The sequence below is a fragment of the Cyanistes caeruleus genome, chromosome 9, assembly GCF_971803275.1.
Source record: "Cyanistes caeruleus chromosome 9, bCyaCae1.hap1.1, whole genome shotgun sequence".
Lineage (NCBI taxonomy): Eukaryota > Metazoa > Chordata > Aves > Passeriformes > Paridae > Cyanistes > Cyanistes caeruleus.
In genome coordinates this window covers 1,213,915-1,232,990 of record NC_141709.1, presented here as the reverse complement: position 1 = coordinate 1,232,990, position 19,076 = coordinate 1,213,915, and the positions used below count along the sequence as shown (strand labels likewise).

The following is a 19,076-nucleotide window of genomic DNA, read 5'->3' as shown; positions in this document are numbered from 1 at the left end:
ATTCCTCAAAACACAGCCACTCTTTTAAAGGTTGCAGCAGCTTTGCTTTCACAAGCAGAAGACTCTGCACACCACTCCACCAGACACAGTAACAAATATTATCACACATACCCAGCTCAGAAGGCCAACTTCCTTTGCTGATGCAGAGATTGGTTTCTTTCTCAGCCCTCTAATTGCTTTCTCCCTCCCACACACACAAATGCCAGCTCCTCCTGGCTGGTGCCAGCACAGCAGGCTCTCTCTCACCCTTCAGCCTCACCCCTTTGCAGCTTTGTGTTCCACCTGAGCAGAGCTGGCAGCCCTCCCCGAGCTCTGCCTTCTCCCACCTGTGTCACAAACCCCCCTCACCTGGCATGCAGAGACAAGTGAACCCTCCTATTTTATCCAGGCAGGTGGCATCGTTCTGGCAGGGGTTTGAGTGGCACTCATTGATGTCCATCTCACAGCGAGGTCCTGTGTAGCCCTTCAAACACTCGCAGTGGAAAGAGCCCTCCGTGTTGACGCATTTCCCGGCGTGTTCGCACGGATTGCTGTTTGCTGCAAGAGAAGTATGGACATGTGTGTGTGTGTCAAAACCTCTCCTCAGAGCAGGAAAGACACAGCATTCTTTATTAATTGTGGTCTTTTCCAGTGGGCATTCCTTTCTGGCAAGTAATATTGGGGGAAGACTGCTCATGCTTCTGGGGGAAAGGCCACTGAAGAAAGCAGTGGCAGCTGCTCGTCTGTCAGGGGCAAAAAGGATGGCTGTCACTATCAGGGACCAGAGGAGTAACTCTGCTTCATTACATGTTACTAAGGACAGCTCTGCAGAGAAAAGTATCAGCCAGCAGGGGTTAGAGAACTAATGATGTTTTCAAGGCCTTATTTCCAGATCGCATTTTACATTTACTTCATTCCTGAGGCTGACAGGATGCAGCCACAGCCACAAAACAACCAAACTTGTCCTTTTTGTGTTTTCAAAAAGGAACAGCACTCTTGTCCAAGTCAGACTGAGGAACAAAATTCAAAGAAGTGCTTCTTTCCAACCCTTCTATGAGTGCTGGTTAGGCATTACCTTCACGCACCACGCTCTAGAAGCATGAACGAGCACTCACAAAACCGTGAGTAAGCCTGTAAGAGTCCAGCTAATCCCCAAAACAACACAACAGCATGCTATCAGAGAACTACTGCTTTAAAAGCCCACGTGGTCACCAGTCTTGGAAGGCACTCAAAAGATCCAGCCATATTCTGGCTGTCAAACAGCCCTGATATATTTCTACCGAGGCCGTAGCCGCAGCAGCTCCCACATGAACTGCGGCGCTTTCATTGTACCCTGCAGTTCTAAGGGACAGCTTAATTATCACATCTGTTTGCATGCACTCCCCACACAGCCCTAAAGCCCTCTTGCACGAGGAAGAATGCTTAAGCATCTCGCTGCTTTTCACACTCCACTTCAAACATGGACAACTATTCCGGCTCAGCTCCTCGCCCCAGGTCTCACACGAGGCTTAAAACGCATCTAAAGACGCTGAAGTGGAAGGGGGAGAGCATGAAAGGAGTCCTTGGGTGTGGAGAAGCTGTGACACACCCTTGCACTTGCAGAGAGCAAATGGGAACTCACCCATTGCACACTCATCCACATCCTCGGTGCAGTCTGCTCCCTTATGGCCCTGGGGACAGGTGCAGATGTAGTTTCCATTCACGGGGTTGGTGTCACACAGAGCACCTTTCTGGCACGGATTGCTAACACAGGCGTCATCCAAGTGGCACAGAAGACCTAAAGAAGCACCCAAGAGTTTATTAAAACAGAGAGATGCAGCAGTCAGACTGTATTTTACACAAATTCTGTGTCCTGATACTTCAAACAGAGGCTCTCACAGCTAGAAACTTGAGCAATGTCTTACAGGCTTGAGCCTAGGAACTACTGTAGAGAATTCATCACACCCTTATAAAACATTAAATACAAATTCTGTTACTTTGGAGGTGTCTCCAGCACTTCTGAAGTAGGAAGATGGCTGACCACTATCAAAATCTCATCCTTGGAGCAGTTAACAAACTCTTCACTCAAACCAGCATGATAATTTTTCTGACAGCTGAAAAGGTGCACATGAAGCTTGTTTTAATGCAGACATGCAGACCACTTTTGTTTCCATGTAGTTAGGAGATTCACCTAACCGAAACCAGAAATTTTTCCACTGTACCAGTGAGGATGCCCAGATCCTAACACAATCACATAAAAATATCTGAATTTGCTTTCTGGGTTCATATGATTATTATAAGGGGCATAGAGCAAGTCACACTCACGTGCAACCTCTCGAGCAAATACAGATTCTTCTAGGGGCTGGGAAAAGATCTCTCCTTGCAACCTAAACTACAAGAAGTTTGTCTTGTAGCCTGGTACAAACACCTCTTTGTCCCAGGCTAGAGGGCTTTAGCAGCTCTTTGCTCACTGGACGGCGCTTTTCCTTTCGGCGGCCGAGCGCGTGAAACAAACGCTTCAAACAAGCGCACAAACCCCGGGAAGCGCCTCCCATCAGAGTGCCAAGACTCTGTGGCCTCACCTGCCTTTCCCTCTGGACAAATGCAGGAGAAAGAAGCCACCCTGTCGATGCAGGTGGAGCCATTGGCGCAGGAGGCAGTGAAGCAGTCGTCGATGTTCTTGCTGCAGTCGTCGCCGCTCCAGCCGTTGACGCAGACGCAGGCGTAGCCCCCGTTGTGGTTGGTGCAGGTGCCCCCGTTCTGGCAGGCATTGGGCTGGAGCTGGCACTCATCCACGTCCTCGGTGCAAAACTGGCCTGGTGCACACAAACAAATGGGTTTAGTGGTGTTTCAGATGCTCAGGCTCCAGGAGGTTCTTGCACGGACAAGGTGGCACCCAGATTCCAGCACACTCGAGTGCCACAACCTCCACAGCACTGTCACCAAACCAGGCATCCCCGAATGACCCCAGCAGCAGCTGGGCTGCAAGTGACTTTAAAAAAAATCACTTTAAAAAGAGTCACTTTTAAAAGAATCACTTTTAAAAGAATCACTTTTAAAAGAATCACTTTTAAAAGAATCACTTTTAAAAGAATCACTTTTAAAAGAATCACTTTTAAAAAGAATCACTTTTAAAAAGAATCACTTTTAAAAAGAATCACTTTTAAAAAGAATCACTTTTAAAAAGAATCACTTTTAAAAAGAATCACTTTTAAAAAGAATCACTTTTAAAAAGAATCACTTTTAAAGGAATCACTTTTAAAGGAATCACTTTTAAAGGAATCACTTTTAAAGGAATCACTTTTAAAAAGAATCACTTTTAAAAAGAATCACTTTTAAAAAGAATCACTTTTAAAGGAATCACTTTTAAAAGAATCACTTTTAAAAGAATCACTTTTAAAAAGAATCACTTTTAAAAAGAATCACTTTTAAAAAGAATCACTTTTAAAAAGAATCACTTTTAAAAAGAATCACTTTTAAAAAGAATCACTTTTAAAAAGAATCACTTTTAAAAAGAATCACTTTTAAAAAGAATCACTTTTAAAAGAATCACTTTTAAAAGAATCACTTTTAAAAGAACAATTTTTAAAAGAATCACTTTTAAAAGGTGCAGCATGAGCCTGTGTATCTGCCTTACATCAGGCAGCCCCTGGCATATTGGAAATACAGCTCTGAGGAGGTGAAAAGCTAAAAGAAAGAAGGGCTGCCTGCAGGGCAGCCAGAGGGAGTAAGAGAAAAGATGGCATGACAAGAAAATCTTGGCCAAAGGAGTATCAACAGGTAACACTTGTCAGGAAAACTTAATTCTTCCCTGTATAATTATTCAGAGATGATTACTCAGTGAGGAAGAATAGAATTCTTAAAAGTCTTCCACCTGAAATACTGATTTTTCTTGCCTCAGGTATTGTACAGACAACCACAAATACTCAGGAGTTTCTTGGTTGTTGAGAGGTTTCCCTTTTTATTTTTTTTTTCCCCAGTAACACAATAAATAATCCAGAAATGTTCTTATTACTGGAGATACTAGAGACAAGAAAATAAATGTACTTTCAGGGAGATTTAAGGAAAAGAACCAAAGGACCAGTAAGTATGAAATAATTTTCAAAGGATGCTCAACTTTACAGTCACATCTATGGAAAGCTCTGCAATTCACACTGAGCGAAGTCTTTTTTTGCTGAAATCCATCTTGCTTTGACACCAAAATCTGGAGAACCTACCACTTGCACTAACATTTTGCTTCAACAGTTATTCATCTTCCCCATTAAATGGCACAGTTTACTTTTAAGCCAAAATTGTTTAGCTGAAGTTTCAAGTCATTTTGAGTTTCCTGAACAGATAAAGCCTCATGAGCACCAGCTCATTTCTTCCCAGGCTGGTATATGGGTACATATGTGCAACCACAGAGTACTGTCACAGTCCACAATCTTCTTCTTGATAAATTATTTCTCTCCTTCCAGTCTCATTAAAAATTCTCTAAGCACTGAAAACTTGCCTTTATTTTTTTTTTTTTTGAAACACTTCTCACTAACTTGTTTTTGCCACCCTTCCTAAAACATTGCCAGGATGCACGCAGCATCAGAAGATAGCCCTTTATCAGAGAGCAAGATTTGATTTGTTTGATGTGACCTTCCCATCCCCTCTCTCACTGGCTTCCAGCAGCTCTCTGTTATTTGGTCCTTTGGTAAATGTGCTTCTACCATAAGATTTCTCCTCTCCAGCTCCTCTATCTGCTGCACATTTACATTTGCATGGAATTCCCCCCATATTCCAAGAATAAGAAATTCAAGAGCAGGTCACAGTGCACCTGGGCTCCAGTTTATTCAGGCTTGCCAAATTAAAAATACTTGTTAGGTGCTGGTAAGTCACACTGTTTATTAATGGCACAGAAATGATGATGTGAGGGCACAGACACACCCTCCCCTCCAATACACCAAACTGAAACATTTATCATGAGCAGGAATCTAAAAATGTCCAAACTTAACCATCTCCATCTACTATTCTTGTGATTTTTTTTGTTTTCAAAGTACTTAGATAAATCCTAACCTTAGATCCTGTGAGACCTGGATATTTTTTTTTTCCACTTAGGGGCAAAGAAACAAAATTATTATTATTAAAAAAAAAAGTTCCATTCTTGACTACTTCAAAACAACAATTTTATCACTTGAAAAACCACAAAAAAAAACTTGACAGTAATGATAATTACAGCAGAGTTTTCAGAATTAACCTTCAATTCCCGGCTTGCTTAGTGAAAGAGTGGGGGGAGAACCCAAACCCTTTTTGCTGTTGTTATCTGTACAGCACCTCTGTGCATTGTGAACAAACAAACCATGCATTTGTCACACTAAAAGTGGTTTGTTCAGGAGCTTTCAGTGCTGCCTTATCAGCAGCCACCCTGAAAAGAGCCAGTGAGCTGGGGCTGGTTCTGAGCAGTCACGCGTTCCTCGCAGCTCAACACAATCGCCTTCCTTCAAGAAAAAATAATCAAGATGTTATTTGCTCGTTATTAAAGTGATTTTTCCTTCTGTTCTTGGAGGGGGCCCAGCCCAGATCAAAGGACTCCCTTCTCACATCCTTTTGGCTCGGCCAGCCTGAGCTGCTGCCACCAAAGCTGGAGGAGGTTTTCAGCCACAGCACTCCACAGTGTGGTGCCTCCCAAAAGAAATCATTTGCCTTTTGACTGGTGACCAGAACTCAACACATGAAACACAGCATAACTCAATATATGAAATATAAATATATGAAATATATGAATATTATGAAATATAACACTCCGTGGGCTTTGGGCAAGGTGACTGAGTGTGGGAGTACACATTGTTAATTTGCATCTTTTTTTTGCTGTTGGGGGAATTTTGTTGTTGTTGTTTGTGATTTATTTTTTTAAGCAAAAAATGGGCTAATCCCCCATATAAACTTATCAGGGCTTGGTTGTGATTTCCCATTTCTAGTAATACCAACACTCAGGACTTTTTTTAGGTTTTTTTTTACTACTACTCACCCTCCACTTCCAGGAAGGACAAAGTGACATCATTGATGTCCTTGCAATAACCCTATGTCCTCAGCTATTCCATTTTTCTACAGCCCTAAAGTAAAACCAACTTTTAAAAGATCTATCAATGCTTCCACAAGGGAAGGAAAATACAGAGCTTAAACTTCTTCAAGCAATTGAACTGTATTTTAAATTATATAAATTTATTATATAAATTTTATTTTACCACATTTGAGCTCCTTGAATCTGCCCCTCACTTGGCTTCTCCAATTTCTAGTGCCCCTTTTGCAATACAATTGTGTTTGTGTTTAATTATGAAAATGAATCAGAGCTCCAGCTTAATGCAGTTTGTTTTAAAAACAAAGGAAATTCAATTCAATATATAAAGAGGCATAAATGAACAATTAACTATTGCATTTTGCTATTGAGTATTTTAATGAAAAGAACTTGCTCTTAATTGAAGACTTCTCTCTGCCAGGTTAGTTAGACTTAAAATTAAGTGAGAGGAGCTCTCTGAAACAATTCATTTAGGGGATGCTGCTTTGACTTAACTGTAACAAAATAAATATATTTCTTTGTAGCCATGCAGTTGGCAAGAAAGTTTTCTGCTTGTTCAGAGTTTTAGGAAGAATTAAGTCTTTCATTCACAGAACAGAAATTCAGCTTCCAAGGACAAAGTCCGTGATGGATTGTGCAAAGGCTGCACGGTGTAATACACATGTCCATAACCCAAGTAACTTCTGAATGTTACAACTACTCAATATCAATTCATCTAGCTGCAAATTCGTGTAGGTATTTCTTTCCTGGAGCTCTTGCTAGTTTCAATTACATTTCTTAAAGACACATAGTAAACACAGGCTGAACAAGTGCAGTGTGAATACACTAACAGCACAATATTTTGATGGAAATGTAGAAACAAAAGACAACAAGAAAGGAAACACACTTTGCTCCAAGAAGGTAAGGAAAACCTAGCCTGACCTTGATATTTGCAGAGCCTGGGAAATCAGTAAAATGCCAACTCAGGTTCTGAGTGACCTTGTACAAAGTAAACAGCAAGTCCATGTGCTGTTTCAAAATTCAAAACTAGAAGTAGAAAAAGGGAACAGCCTTCAACTCTTGGCACTTTTTGCCCACTATGAAACTAAGTTACTTCCTGCATATTTCCCCTCAGAAAAGCCATAAGGAGTAGGTCAGATGTGTCTGCTGCTTTGATTGCTCCCGTTTTCAGAGCCTCAGGAACTGCAAGGAGCTCCAGGAGCTTCTCTTTTGGCAGACACGGGGTTCAAGGCCACCCTCAAGTACTTGTGCCACATCTCATTGATGAGAAACAGCCAGCCTTTCTCCTTCTTTAGGTCAGAAATAAACTAAAGCCTGGTTTATAGCAGGTAAAGCAGCACACAAAATTAGAACAATCCTACACCAAAAGTGAGGAGCATTAGCTTGAACCAGTCAGTGAAACAATCACCCTGGAAAGCAGCACCAGACATCTCCAAAATCCCACCAAATTTACAGAAAATTCGGTAGCAGAATTGAATGCAGAATTCAATTCTGAATTGCAGCTGAATGCAGAACCTTCAGACAGTTCAATCAGAGGACTTCATCTTTGGCAGAACAGACTTTCCATAAAGGAGAACATTTTCTTGGCCTCTTAACAGCAGGAAAGTCTGCTGATGCACAGCTGGAGTATCAAAGGCTAAAGCTCCTGACAGCAGATCTAATACAGTTTAATCACTAAAAATATTTTGTAGGGCAAAGGGTGCAAATACTTTCCTGAGCCTTGAAAAAAAAATAAATCAGTTCCTTGAAAACTGAGCTGGGAGGGGACAGCAATATCCCATTTCTCTCAAAATCACAACCACCCCAGTACTGGGCTCAGACTGAACTGGAAGTCAGAATATCTTACAAGTTTAGTGATAGTGGGAAGGCAACTTGGTGAGAATCACAGACTGGTCCTCAGATCTTAGGAGACTCACTGGAAGGGGAGCATCAGTTTCAAGCAGCTCAAGAAGTTTGTCACTTATCTCAGACACAGCACACAAGGGGAAGAGGTCACTAGCTCTCCTGAAAGGGCTACCTGGGAACTATAAACCAGATCCAGAGCAGTTTAATTCACAGAGTATTCCAAAGATTGCTGTGTGAGTTTTGAATACAGTGGCATAGCTCAGACAAGCACAGCTTGTTGGAAATGTTTGCATTTTTAAAACCAACTTCCAAAGGACTACTGAGGGAGAAGGTGAACAGCATCTTATCAAGACTCAAGAAGGGGCTAAGAGATAAGGAACAGTATTTGTATAAATGACCCAATCTAATCGTGGCAGAAGGTAATCAGTGCCACACTCCAAAGGACCCTGCAGTTTCTCCTCCACACGTGTGTATATTCAGGATGCCAGCTGGCAGGCCACAGCTGGCTGGGGAAGGACATTCCTCTGTCCAGTTCTGTCTTGTAACACAAGAAAAATGTCTGCATTGACAGTGTAACCCAAAGTGCACCCATCAGCTCCAAGCTCAGCTCTCTCATGCTCCTGTGTGAGCCTCCTCAGCAAACAGAAAGGGGAAAACTGAATGGAACCATTGAGATTTCCAGGAAAATGGTAGCTATGAAAAATACTTTAGCTCCCACTTTTTTCAGTTGTGTGTTTGTAAAAGCATTCAGTTCAATCTTTGACCAGCAGAACTATCCACGCTCCTTGAAACAGTTCAGCAACAATTAACGCACACAGGCACAGGAGTGTCTAATGAATGACCTAGAAGGTGATGAAACAGCAGGCACAGGTGGCTTTAACAAAATTCCATTTCTACTTTCCAAGAGGAAGCCAGGGATTTCAGACAGATTCATCCAAGTGAGGCTGCTGGGCACCAGTGCCAAGCAAAATACGAAGGCAAACAAGACTGGCTGCAGAAGTTTGGGTTAGGCACTCCTTGAGGAAACACCAGCTTCCCTAGAAGAGCTCAGCGGGAACCTCTGCTCAATCACAGCTTTAATCAACAAAATAAACACTGCTGAGCAGACATTTGACTGCAAGGAACAATAACTAATGCAAACACACATTGTGCAATGGCACAGTCTCAGTCAGGAATACATTTTGCAGGACTGAAGACACCACCTCTGAACAAAAAAAGAGGGAGAGTTCACAGTCTGACAGACCAGTGGAGAGAAGAACTTCCTAGGAGATTTATAACCCACAAAGGAAGAAGGAGAGCTAATAAAGTGTATAATACATCAGTTATTGCAGGGAAGATACAGCAAAGTCTACAAAAGAAAATATTTGATTGTTTACATATTTGCTTTTTTGACACTGGGTATCTCAAAGCAGAGAACTGCAAACTTCTCTGAAAGAGGCAACACCTTTATCCACACCAAAATGTCCCAATGAGCAATAAACACCAAAAGGGATCTCAAGTGTGATGCCCATCCAAATTTTAGAGCCTTCATCAAATCCACCTCCACAGCTCCCTGCAGGAAAAGCAACAAATAAGACTGATACTCTCAGCTCTGAGGGTGGCTTCAGGGGCACACAGAATTCCATGCACTACACTGTCAGAGCTGCATGTGTCTTTAGTAATGGTCTTTTCCCTGCTTAAGTTTTACACTAAAAGGACTGAAACCAACTATTTTTCCCCTTGCAGGAGTTTTTTTAAAGAACAAGCATCACAGCACTCAAAAATGTGCTCCTTCCCCAAGATCTCACAGCATCTTTCTTCCAGAGCAGCAAAGCAGTGGCAGCCATTCCCAAACCTCAGGTGCTGGGGTTTTGGTTTTGTTCTTGTTAGATCTCAAATGGATGTCAAATAGCATCCAAGAAATCATAAAATTTAATAGCTTAATATAGAATTTGAGCACTTAAAGATGAATCTACAATTGTAATGAGCAGAGCAAGCATCTGTGTTTATTTTAAGCTAATATGGTAGAGAAAAGAGTTTAATTTCATAACTACACTGGGAAGCATGCAGTGGAACTAATGGGCTTTTACAAGGGATTTTACAACCCCCAAATACAAAACTCTGGGCTTTAAGAGACTTATGCACGGCCTGATCCATTAAATACTGGCCTAAATCACTCCCCACTATTGGGGACTATTGGGTAGAGAGGGCAGTCCTGACTGAGCTCTTCAGAGGCAGTAATACAAATGATCAGAACACAATTCATTAAAAATTCATTAAAACTGATGCACTAATGACAGACTGGTCTAATAGGGTGGTGGTGGCAGGTGAAATGACTGGGGACAGCAGCAGGACAGAGAAATAACCCACAGGAAATACACATCACCAAGCTACTCTCTGCCCTGTCCTTCTCTTTTCCTCCTCTGGAAAATCCAGTGAATCAGGGAAATACCAAACAAGTGAAAAGATCTGCAAGGCAAAAAAAAAAAATAAATCTAACAGCTGGAGCCAAAACTTACAATGAAAGCTTCATCTTCTCAAGCTATCTCAGCAACCCATCTTCAGTAATTACCCAAAGACAAATCACCTCATTTTAAGTACAAGGGAAAGGACAGAAACTGCCAGAAACAAGTCAGCTGGAGATGGAACAACTGTTACCTCTTAGTCTGGTCTCACAGCAGATATCCACCAAGCCAGCCCCACCACAGGGCTCTGCCCTACCTTGTTTTAGTGCCAAACAGATAAAAGATGTGCTGCAAACCCGAGGACATCTCCATAAGAGATCATTTGGCACATGGGACTGCTGGAAAGTCACCAAGGGCGTCAGGGAAGAGGCGGCAGCGTGGTCCGAGCTGGATGCTGCCGTTCTGTCATTGGATCAGCTCAGCTGTTAACACCTCAGGTGTTTTATTGCTGCTGCCTCCCACCCCAGGCTTGCTGTTGGGAAATGAAAAGCAGCACAGAGCAAACAGGAGGTTGTGGTAGGTGTTTCCAGAATCCACAGAGGATAAAGGAGTAAGGGTGTAACTTTTAATGCCTCTGAAATCCATCCTCTCTCCGCACGACACCGAGATCAAGGGCCGCAGGAGAAACAAACAACATACAGGATAAAGTCTGTTCGTGTCCAGCACTTCAAAACCATTTGTACACTCAAACTTGGAGCTGCCAGCTCTGGAGCCTGCCACGTGCTCCCTGCGCCCTTTGTATCTGCCAGCTCAAACATGACGGAAGAAAACTCATCATAATCCCTGCTGGCCCTTCCAGAGCTGTCTCCTGGAGATGCTCCTGCAGTGACACCAGCCAACTCGGCAAGCTTGGCATGGACACATCCCAGCCAGCACCAAAGAGGCCACTCTGCTTTTTAATAAAGTCTGGAAAAGCACCAGGAAGCTGATCACTGCCGGGGAAGATGACTGCACTTCTCGTGGCAGAGTGAGCCAGCCTCCCTGGGCTCGCACAAAGCTCTTGGGATGTCATCTAGGATCACCAGGAGGGAAAAGAGAACAGCCCTGACAGGGCTCTCTGTCACATCATCATCATCATCATCAACACTCTCCATAAAACAGCAAGGATGCATTCAGTGATTTAGGAGACTGGCATGTTCAATATTGATCATCCGTGTCAGAGTTTGTTCCTCTACATTTTGACCTTCTAAGTGCCCCAAGAAGGCATCATTCTTCTGAGCACTAAACTAACATGGTTGTCACTGTGTACTTTGGTGACACAGAAGCTGAGCAAAGTGGCATTTGGCAAAGAAAGTTTTAAGAAACAAAGTATGGGAGCATATTATCTTACACTAAAATGTTACATATTAGCCTTTTGATGTTTATCCCCCTTCTTAGCAAAGAAAAGTCATGTCTGCCCAGAGTTTAACACTGGGATTTTCAAAGAAAACCACGGGAAGGAGCAAATATTACTCTAATTAAATAGGAATCGAACCCTTAACGCCCCACTTTGAAAATTCCTGCCTAAAGCCCTGCAGAAAAAGTAACCCTTGTGCTAGTGTTTAAGAGCATATGACCAAGCTAACAGCTATTTTAATTAAAAAGCACAGCCCTGCTGCCTGAAGAGCTTTTCTACTCAAGACAAACATTTACTGCTTAAGCTAGCTCCCAGCGCTGGGGTTCTTTGGTGGAGTCAGCTGTTAGCACACTGTGCTTCCCTTAGAGACAAAGGTCGCCTAGATTTTAAAATATACAGTTCACTGGAGCCCTCTTTTCAGGGGAAAACAAAGCCTAAATAAATACAACTGCCATGGGAGTCTCGCCTTCCCAGCCACAGGGGTAGAAATAATGAAAGGGAGCGAGCAGGCCAGGCCTGCAGCTGAAATACCATCATGTAGGGCTTCCAAATTCCACCTGAGAGTGGGCACAGCATCCCAAAAACCCACAGCCTCATCCCACAGCTCCTGATGCAGCAAAATGTGCCAAGTTTATTCCATGGAGGGCACAAATCTTTATCTCTGCTCCTGAAAAGTGATTTGGGCCAAAGGCAGGTCCATGAGACACTGCAGAGTTCCCAGGGGAGCAGGAGTTTTTCTCAGACATGCAAGAAAAACATAAGAATTGACAGCATTTAATATTTAATATTAATCACTCAGGCACCCAAATTCTCATTCTTTAGGGTCTCGTTCTTGACCCAAAGCTGCATAGGTTATATCAACACAATAAACAGGTGGCCTTTTAAACCAAGCTTTGTTTCTTTAGATGAATTGTAGCTAGAATTAGATAGCCTCTAAATTCTCAGCTGGTTTTCCCCATGTGTGTGGAAGGAGACCACAATCTTCCATATGATTTTCAGCCCTGGACTGCCAGCACTTCTCTCTGCATCCACTCGCTGTGAGACTGCTCTGTGAATTTTAATTCATAATCCCAAAAAATAAAAAAAAAAAGCAAGAAAGGGGAAAGAAAAAAAAGGCAGCTGGACAGGATTTTTTATTAGATTAGTGAGTTAAAGTGGCTCACTCCAACAAATCCCAGAGCCAGCTCAAGGGAGAGGGAAGAGTGTCTGTGAGCAGGGAGAGAAGGTAAGGACTTTCCCCCTCAGGCCACCATGAGGCTGAGGAACAGCAGCATAAAACAGTCTTCACATGGCACTTTTTCCTGACATTAGCCAGGGTTTTTGGCTAACTTTGACTCAAATCACATTTACACCAAATTCCCCGTGCCTGTCATGCACAGAGGAACAGACTTAAAGCACCCAGGACTGTTTCCAAGGAAAGGTGGAGCTTTACACCTGCACCACTGTGCTTCGAAAGGAGCCAACAAACACTGGTGCTGACAATTAAAATGTTATCCTGAGACAAGATAAAGCCATCTTTAAACAAACCAAAAAGCAGTTAACAGCAACAGGAAAAGATCTGAGGCAGCTTCAGCCAAACACACCCGAGCCCGCCTTGCCAGCTACGAATTTATGAGATCGATAATCACTGTAACCATGTGAAATACGAGAACTTTGAAGGTGACAAAAACACTGGTGACAGCAGGAATTTCACATCATTGTTTTTGAAAAGCAAGATTTTTATCTTTCTGAAAAAAACAGCAAAATGAGAAGGAGAAGGCAGGCAGGCACTTCAACAGAAAAGGAGCAGAGAGCTCTGTTTGAGGAGTAGGAAATAAGACTGAAGGCAAACAGCATCACAAAAGGTAGGAGCAAGCAGGAAAAAAGAGGCATTTTTTTTTGTTAAAAAAAATGCATAGTTATGTAGCCCAGCCTACCACCTGTCAGGGAATTACAAGAGGCAGATGGCTACCAAAAGGAACTAGGACAGATTCTGTTTCAGTAAAGGTTGCTTCAATAATACTTCACACAAAACTTGTTTTGATCCAGATGCAGTACAGCTTCTTGGCTTTTTCTAGCAAGGAATGGGACTGGCTTCACTGTGCCATGAAGCACAAACTATATTAACAAACATGAGAGAGCATCACCCACAGCACAAAGATTAAATAAAAACTAAAACAAAACAAATTCAATCTTCCCCAGGAATAGCTGACAAGAGTTTGAAAGCAGAGACTGTTACAAAGGCAGCACATCTACACTGTCAGGTATTTTTAGAAATTTTAACATCCTTTCATTTTTGGCTGATGTTTCCTTACAGATATGGGTATTTGGGCTTTTTTTTTTTTCCTTTTTTTAAGCAGTACACAATGTCCTCTAACCTCATGAATTCCTTGGAAGCTTTTGTTTTCCTGAAGTGTTCATTCTCACAGCTGAGCTATAACATTTATCAGGACAGACTCTAAAAGAGTTGCCTGCTCAGCTCTCCCCTCTTCACTTGCCTTAGAGATGATTTAAAATGTTAGAAAACCCCTTTGAGTAAAGGATAGACCTGCACATATACATTTTCTTATTGCTGAATAACTTATGTTTTATTGTTTACTCCTGCCAGCACCAACTGCACTTGAACCTTGAAAAAACATCATTTTTCTCTCTTCTCTCTTCACTATTGCAGAAGTCCTCTATCCATCCTCCCTGTTTTGTGCCCTGTCTCAGTGTCTCCTCTTATCTCCAAGCTGGATATGTATTTGTTTTCCTCACCTCCTTGGTCTCTAATTGAAGGTGAAGGAAAGGGATTGAAGTCCATTCAGAAAAAGAAAAGCTTCTTTCACAAAAATGCTACTGAGATGACAGAGAGGAGTCATAGAAACTTGGACACCTGAGTTCCATAAAGGTTCTAACTTTCATTGTTCAAACAGCCAAGCTGCTGCTTCCTAAATTGTGAGATTATTTTTATTTCCATGCTGACCCAAGCCTGGAAAGACAAGGGCCTTGAGAAGCCATCACCTGAAACCACTGCATTAAACTGTGTTAGAGAGCCACGGGAACCTAAAGCCTGGGGAGCTCCTCTCTCTTTCCAGGGGTTCCCTGGAAGGAATCCTTCACACCCATGGGGTTTTCTGGGAACACCATCCACACAGGATAAAGATGGCACAAGAAAGGCCACAGCACTGTCTCGCTTTTCCCAGCGCTACTCAGAGCCCAGAAGAGGTTCAGAGAGGGAACCACCACAACTTCACTGCAGCTGGGGAGACAATCTACCACAAAACCAACCAGAATCACAGCCTATTGCCTGTGCCTGAGAGTGTGTGTGCAACCCTCCTCCAGGTGAGTTGCAGCAGTCATCCTCATCTGACATCCACCTAAACCCTGTAAGCCAAGCTCAATTTATGATGCCACAATAATCCCTTGCAGATTGTATGCTCACAATCATTAGATCCTCTGTGCTTGGGAGTAAGACAGATTAATTTGCTACTGGCAGACGCCAGAAATCATGACAAGGGTTATAATTTCTGTGGCATGGAGCAGGACTATAGGGGTCACTAAGGGTTTGTTGTCTCCCCACCCAAGCTCTCATGTTTTCCTTTACAGGTTTCACTTTGTGCAGGCTTTCAGGACGTGGAGAAGCAGTAGAGAAGCAAGGACACTTGCTCATTGAGGGGAGGACTCATTTTCTCCTATTTACACATAATTTCAGAGAGCTTTGCAAGCTGTGCTGCACTTCACTCTAATGTGGTTTTAACTTCATTTAAGAATACATAATTCTTTTAAGTTAATGAGAGTTCTTAACTGGAAGCCTCCTTTGCAGTTAATGACAAACTGTTTACAACTAGAATAAATGTGCTCTGAGGAAAAAAAGCATTTTAAAAATTGGGTTTAGGTCTCTTTTTTTCCCCTATGATTTTCAAATAAGGGCAAAACCATACTCAGCTGAAAAAGTGTGCCAGCTAAGAAAGACTAGTATGACTCAAAAAAACTCACCCCATAACCGGAGGTGTTTGTTTATTTTTGAGGTACGGAGACATTTTGCAACTAAATATGACACTGAGTTTCCTGTAAGCTGCTTCCTTATATTGTGCATAACACTTTCTTGAAATTCATGCTTTTTTTTTCCCCTTCAGACTCAGAGCAAAACCAGACTCATTTATGAAGCAAAAGTAGCTTTGCTAGTCAGAGAACCCTAGATAAAAATAAGCCAGGCAGCAAAACAACAGCAGCAAAAACCATACATACACTTCTCTTCCCTCCTTTTCCCCCCACCTTTCAGATTTGCCCTGTTTCTCAGCAGCATTGCTATAACCAGCATGATATTAGCCCATTTTAGAAATACCCCAAGCTGTAACAGCAAAGCCACGTTTTGCTGCTTTTGGAAAACGTTTACAAAGCACATCCACGCGACTCGCGGGGAAATCGTGGTGGTGGCTTTGATGCCAACAGCTTTTCCTCTAAGGGTTGCTCTGGGATGTGCCCCTGAGTGCAGCCACGGGGTCATCTGTCCCAGGACATACCTGTCCACTGGGGTGGGCAGCGGCAGTTGTAGGTGTTCACTCCATCCACACAAACGCCCCCGTTCAGGCACTTGTGGTTCGGGCAGTCGTCCACGTTGTGTCCACAGACGCTTCCCTCGAAACCTGGACAAAGCACAACAGCAGGCTGAAACGGGCTGCCAACCCCTTTGGAAGAGAATTCACCCCTCACACAGCTTCCCCTCCTTTTTCTTTATTTTTTCCTTGAATATTTTCCCCGTTCACCTAATCCTGATGAATCCCCACCTAGCACCGCTCTGTTGAATGCCTTTGCTAATAGCATGCGGGTCAGGTGACACAGCTAAAACACTTCCACCACGGGTGGATGGCAAATTCTGTTTTCACAACCCAAAAGACATGAGGAGTTCCTCTTTAAGTGACTAAGGAGCACTGTCATTCAAAGCAAACAAAGTGAAGACCAAGACATTTCGCTCACCATGAGATAAACTTGTCGCTGCCCACCAAGCATCAGCCAGGACAAGTTTTTCCCATGGCAAAAAAAAAAAGTGCTGGCGTTCACTTCATGGATACCTCAGCACAGCCTGCCTTGGATACGTCAAAGAAAAGTCTTTTATGCTTTGAAAAGGAGCTTCTGAAGTCCTGATCTGGCTCTCTTCAGTGTCAGACAATCAGTCCATCAATAAATCAGCCACCACCCAAGCGATGCTTACACACTGAGCCCTGTCTGAAAAGCAGAAGAAATCAGATACCCTTCCCCAATGAAAATCCAGGCTCCTAATGAACACACTCAACAAAATATTCCTGCTAGAGCTCCCTCTCCTTTTCAAAGAAGGAGAAGTGGGGACATTAGGGAAGGGAGCTGTCAGTGATGTGTCTTCCCCTTGATTTCCCCTGCTGATTTATTTCATGCTTCATTAAATAAACCTGCCATTTGTGTTGGATGAGAGAGCTATTTATCAAAGCACAAGTGGAATGCATGCTAATGTGGATGAAGTAAATGATTCCAGAACACACATGTTAATTTAAAACACCAGCTCTGCCTCTTCACTGCTTTGGAATGTAATATTAACATGACACAGTTCTCTCATCCAAAATCATGCTTTAACCCCTCTACTTTTGATGCCCCGTTCCAGACACTTCCATAACATCTGTGTCAAGTCACACAGCCCCTCTAAGTAACATCTGGTCCACCACAGATCGTGCTGTGTGGCAGATGAGGCTATAAAGCCCTGAGCCAGCTTCTCCAGACTACTGCTGCTCTCCAGAGACTGGAGGTGATTCATGTGCATTCCCATCTCTTGAACTTCCCCAGCTCTACAGAAGAGCTGGGAAGTGCCAAGCTGCATCAAGTGCATCTGCAAGGAACAACAGACTCAACGTTGCCAAAAAACAACCAACAAAACAACCAAACCCAAACTACAAGACCTTCGATATGACTCTCTCCCTTCAAAGCCCTTCCAATCTCCACCCAAGATCCTAGAAAGATCTCATGGCAGTAGGGAAGCTTAAAACAAAGAGGAAATAGAACATGCTTAGCCAGAGTCCTTAATCATTACAGCAGCACCTTCCTGGCAAAAAGGAACAACTACCAGGGAAAACAATTAGCTTTAGTGTTTAAAACTGTATAAAGCTACCAAGCTTGAGGAAAGGCTCAGCTGTAAAACACAAGGGTGTCCTATCAGCTTGTGTTTCAGCTTGGGAGGAATCATCCCACTGACCACACATTGCACTCATGCCCACACGTGATCAGCGTGGAAATGCACCCACAACCACAAAGACAAAAGGTTTAAGTTCTTATCTCTTCAGTTTGGATAATACAAAGACCAGCCCTACTTTCTAGTAAACAAATTTCTGACAGCAGGCATTTAAACTCTCTCAAAGCACTTCACACAAATTTAAAGTGTTATTAAAAATTATTATTTCCAGAATAAAGCACGGAAATCACCCCACTACTAAAACCTCACCAAGCTGTTCTGTATTTTCACATTTTAACCAGTTACACCAGCAAAGAGCTGCTCTGAGATACGTGAGCTTTTCTCTAGCTGGGGTCCCAGGATCTAATTCTGCAGTTATATAACCTGACTCTCTTCCAGAAAGCCACAGAGCTCGCTGTTGTGATGTATTTGGACACCTGACACTGCTTCCTGCTCCCCCCTGTGCTGGGACTCACATGTTGTCCTGTGTTTTCTCCCTGCACGAGAGCACTCTGCAATCCACATCCTGACTTTTGCTCCGTATCTCAAAGCACATCAAACTGAGGAATGAGAACCTCAAGGGGAAAAGTGTTCCCACTGCTAACAGCATGTTGTTCCTCCCCTAGTGAAACACAGACTGACACAAGCAGATAACTTCATTCTTATGTCATCTGACATCTCCACCCCGTTGCAGAGCATCAGATCCAATTCCCTCCAAATCTCAGTCCTTCAGCCTTGTTTCAACCTATAAATGACACCCCAGACTTTCTAGGCCGGTTTCAGGGCCAGTTAGCAGCGGGAACAGATATTCAGGAAATTATGCCTGAAAAATGCCATATTATCTCCAGACTTTGGGCCTGCTGGCAGGAAATCAGGGATGGCAGAGAGCAAAAACTAAGCTGGGCTACCCAAGCTGGCATCTGGGCTGGAGCAGAGGGGCACCCACCTCACCTGGGAGCCCAAGGCTGCAGCCAAGGAGAACCTCAGAGCTCAGGTGCTCGTCCCCACCGCTGGCTGGGCGTGAGGTTACTTCTTCCTCTTCCCAGGAAGTGCTCCAGCTCTCATAAACAGCCAGCTCCAGCCTGACAGATCGTTTCCTGAACAAGCCCTTGGAATTCCCTAGGGTCCTTATCTTAGTTAATGGGTAATTATTTTGATGGATAACAATGAATAATCACTTTCCCAGCTAAGAACTTCCTCTATTGACTTGTTTAACATTCCATGAAAGGTTAGTTGCCAAATGAAGTCCTTTTTTGTCAAATATTTATGACTACGAGCTCATTCTTATATTCA

The 19,076-nt window shown here is 43.0% G+C and overlaps 1 protein-coding gene across 2 annotated transcripts in view; it reads right to left on the bottom strand.

Annotated features, from left to right (window-relative positions):
- NOTCH2 (notch receptor 2) overlaps nucleotides 1-19,076 on the bottom strand; it is an 86,204-nt gene that overhangs the window by 43,164 nt on the left and 23,964 nt on the right. For both annotated transcript variants that reach the window (XM_086841883.1, XM_086841885.1), the window contains exons 5-8: nucleotides 16,111-16,233; nucleotides 2,541-2,774; nucleotides 1,601-1,756; nucleotides 349-537 (exon numbers count right to left, since the gene is read on the bottom strand). In XM_086841883.1, the coding sequence (XP_086698009.1) occupies nucleotides 349-537; nucleotides 1,601-1,756; nucleotides 2,541-2,774; nucleotides 16,111-16,233 (702 nt within the window). The remainder of the gene's footprint in view (nucleotides 1-348; nucleotides 538-1,600; nucleotides 1,757-2,540; nucleotides 2,775-16,110; nucleotides 16,234-19,076) is intronic.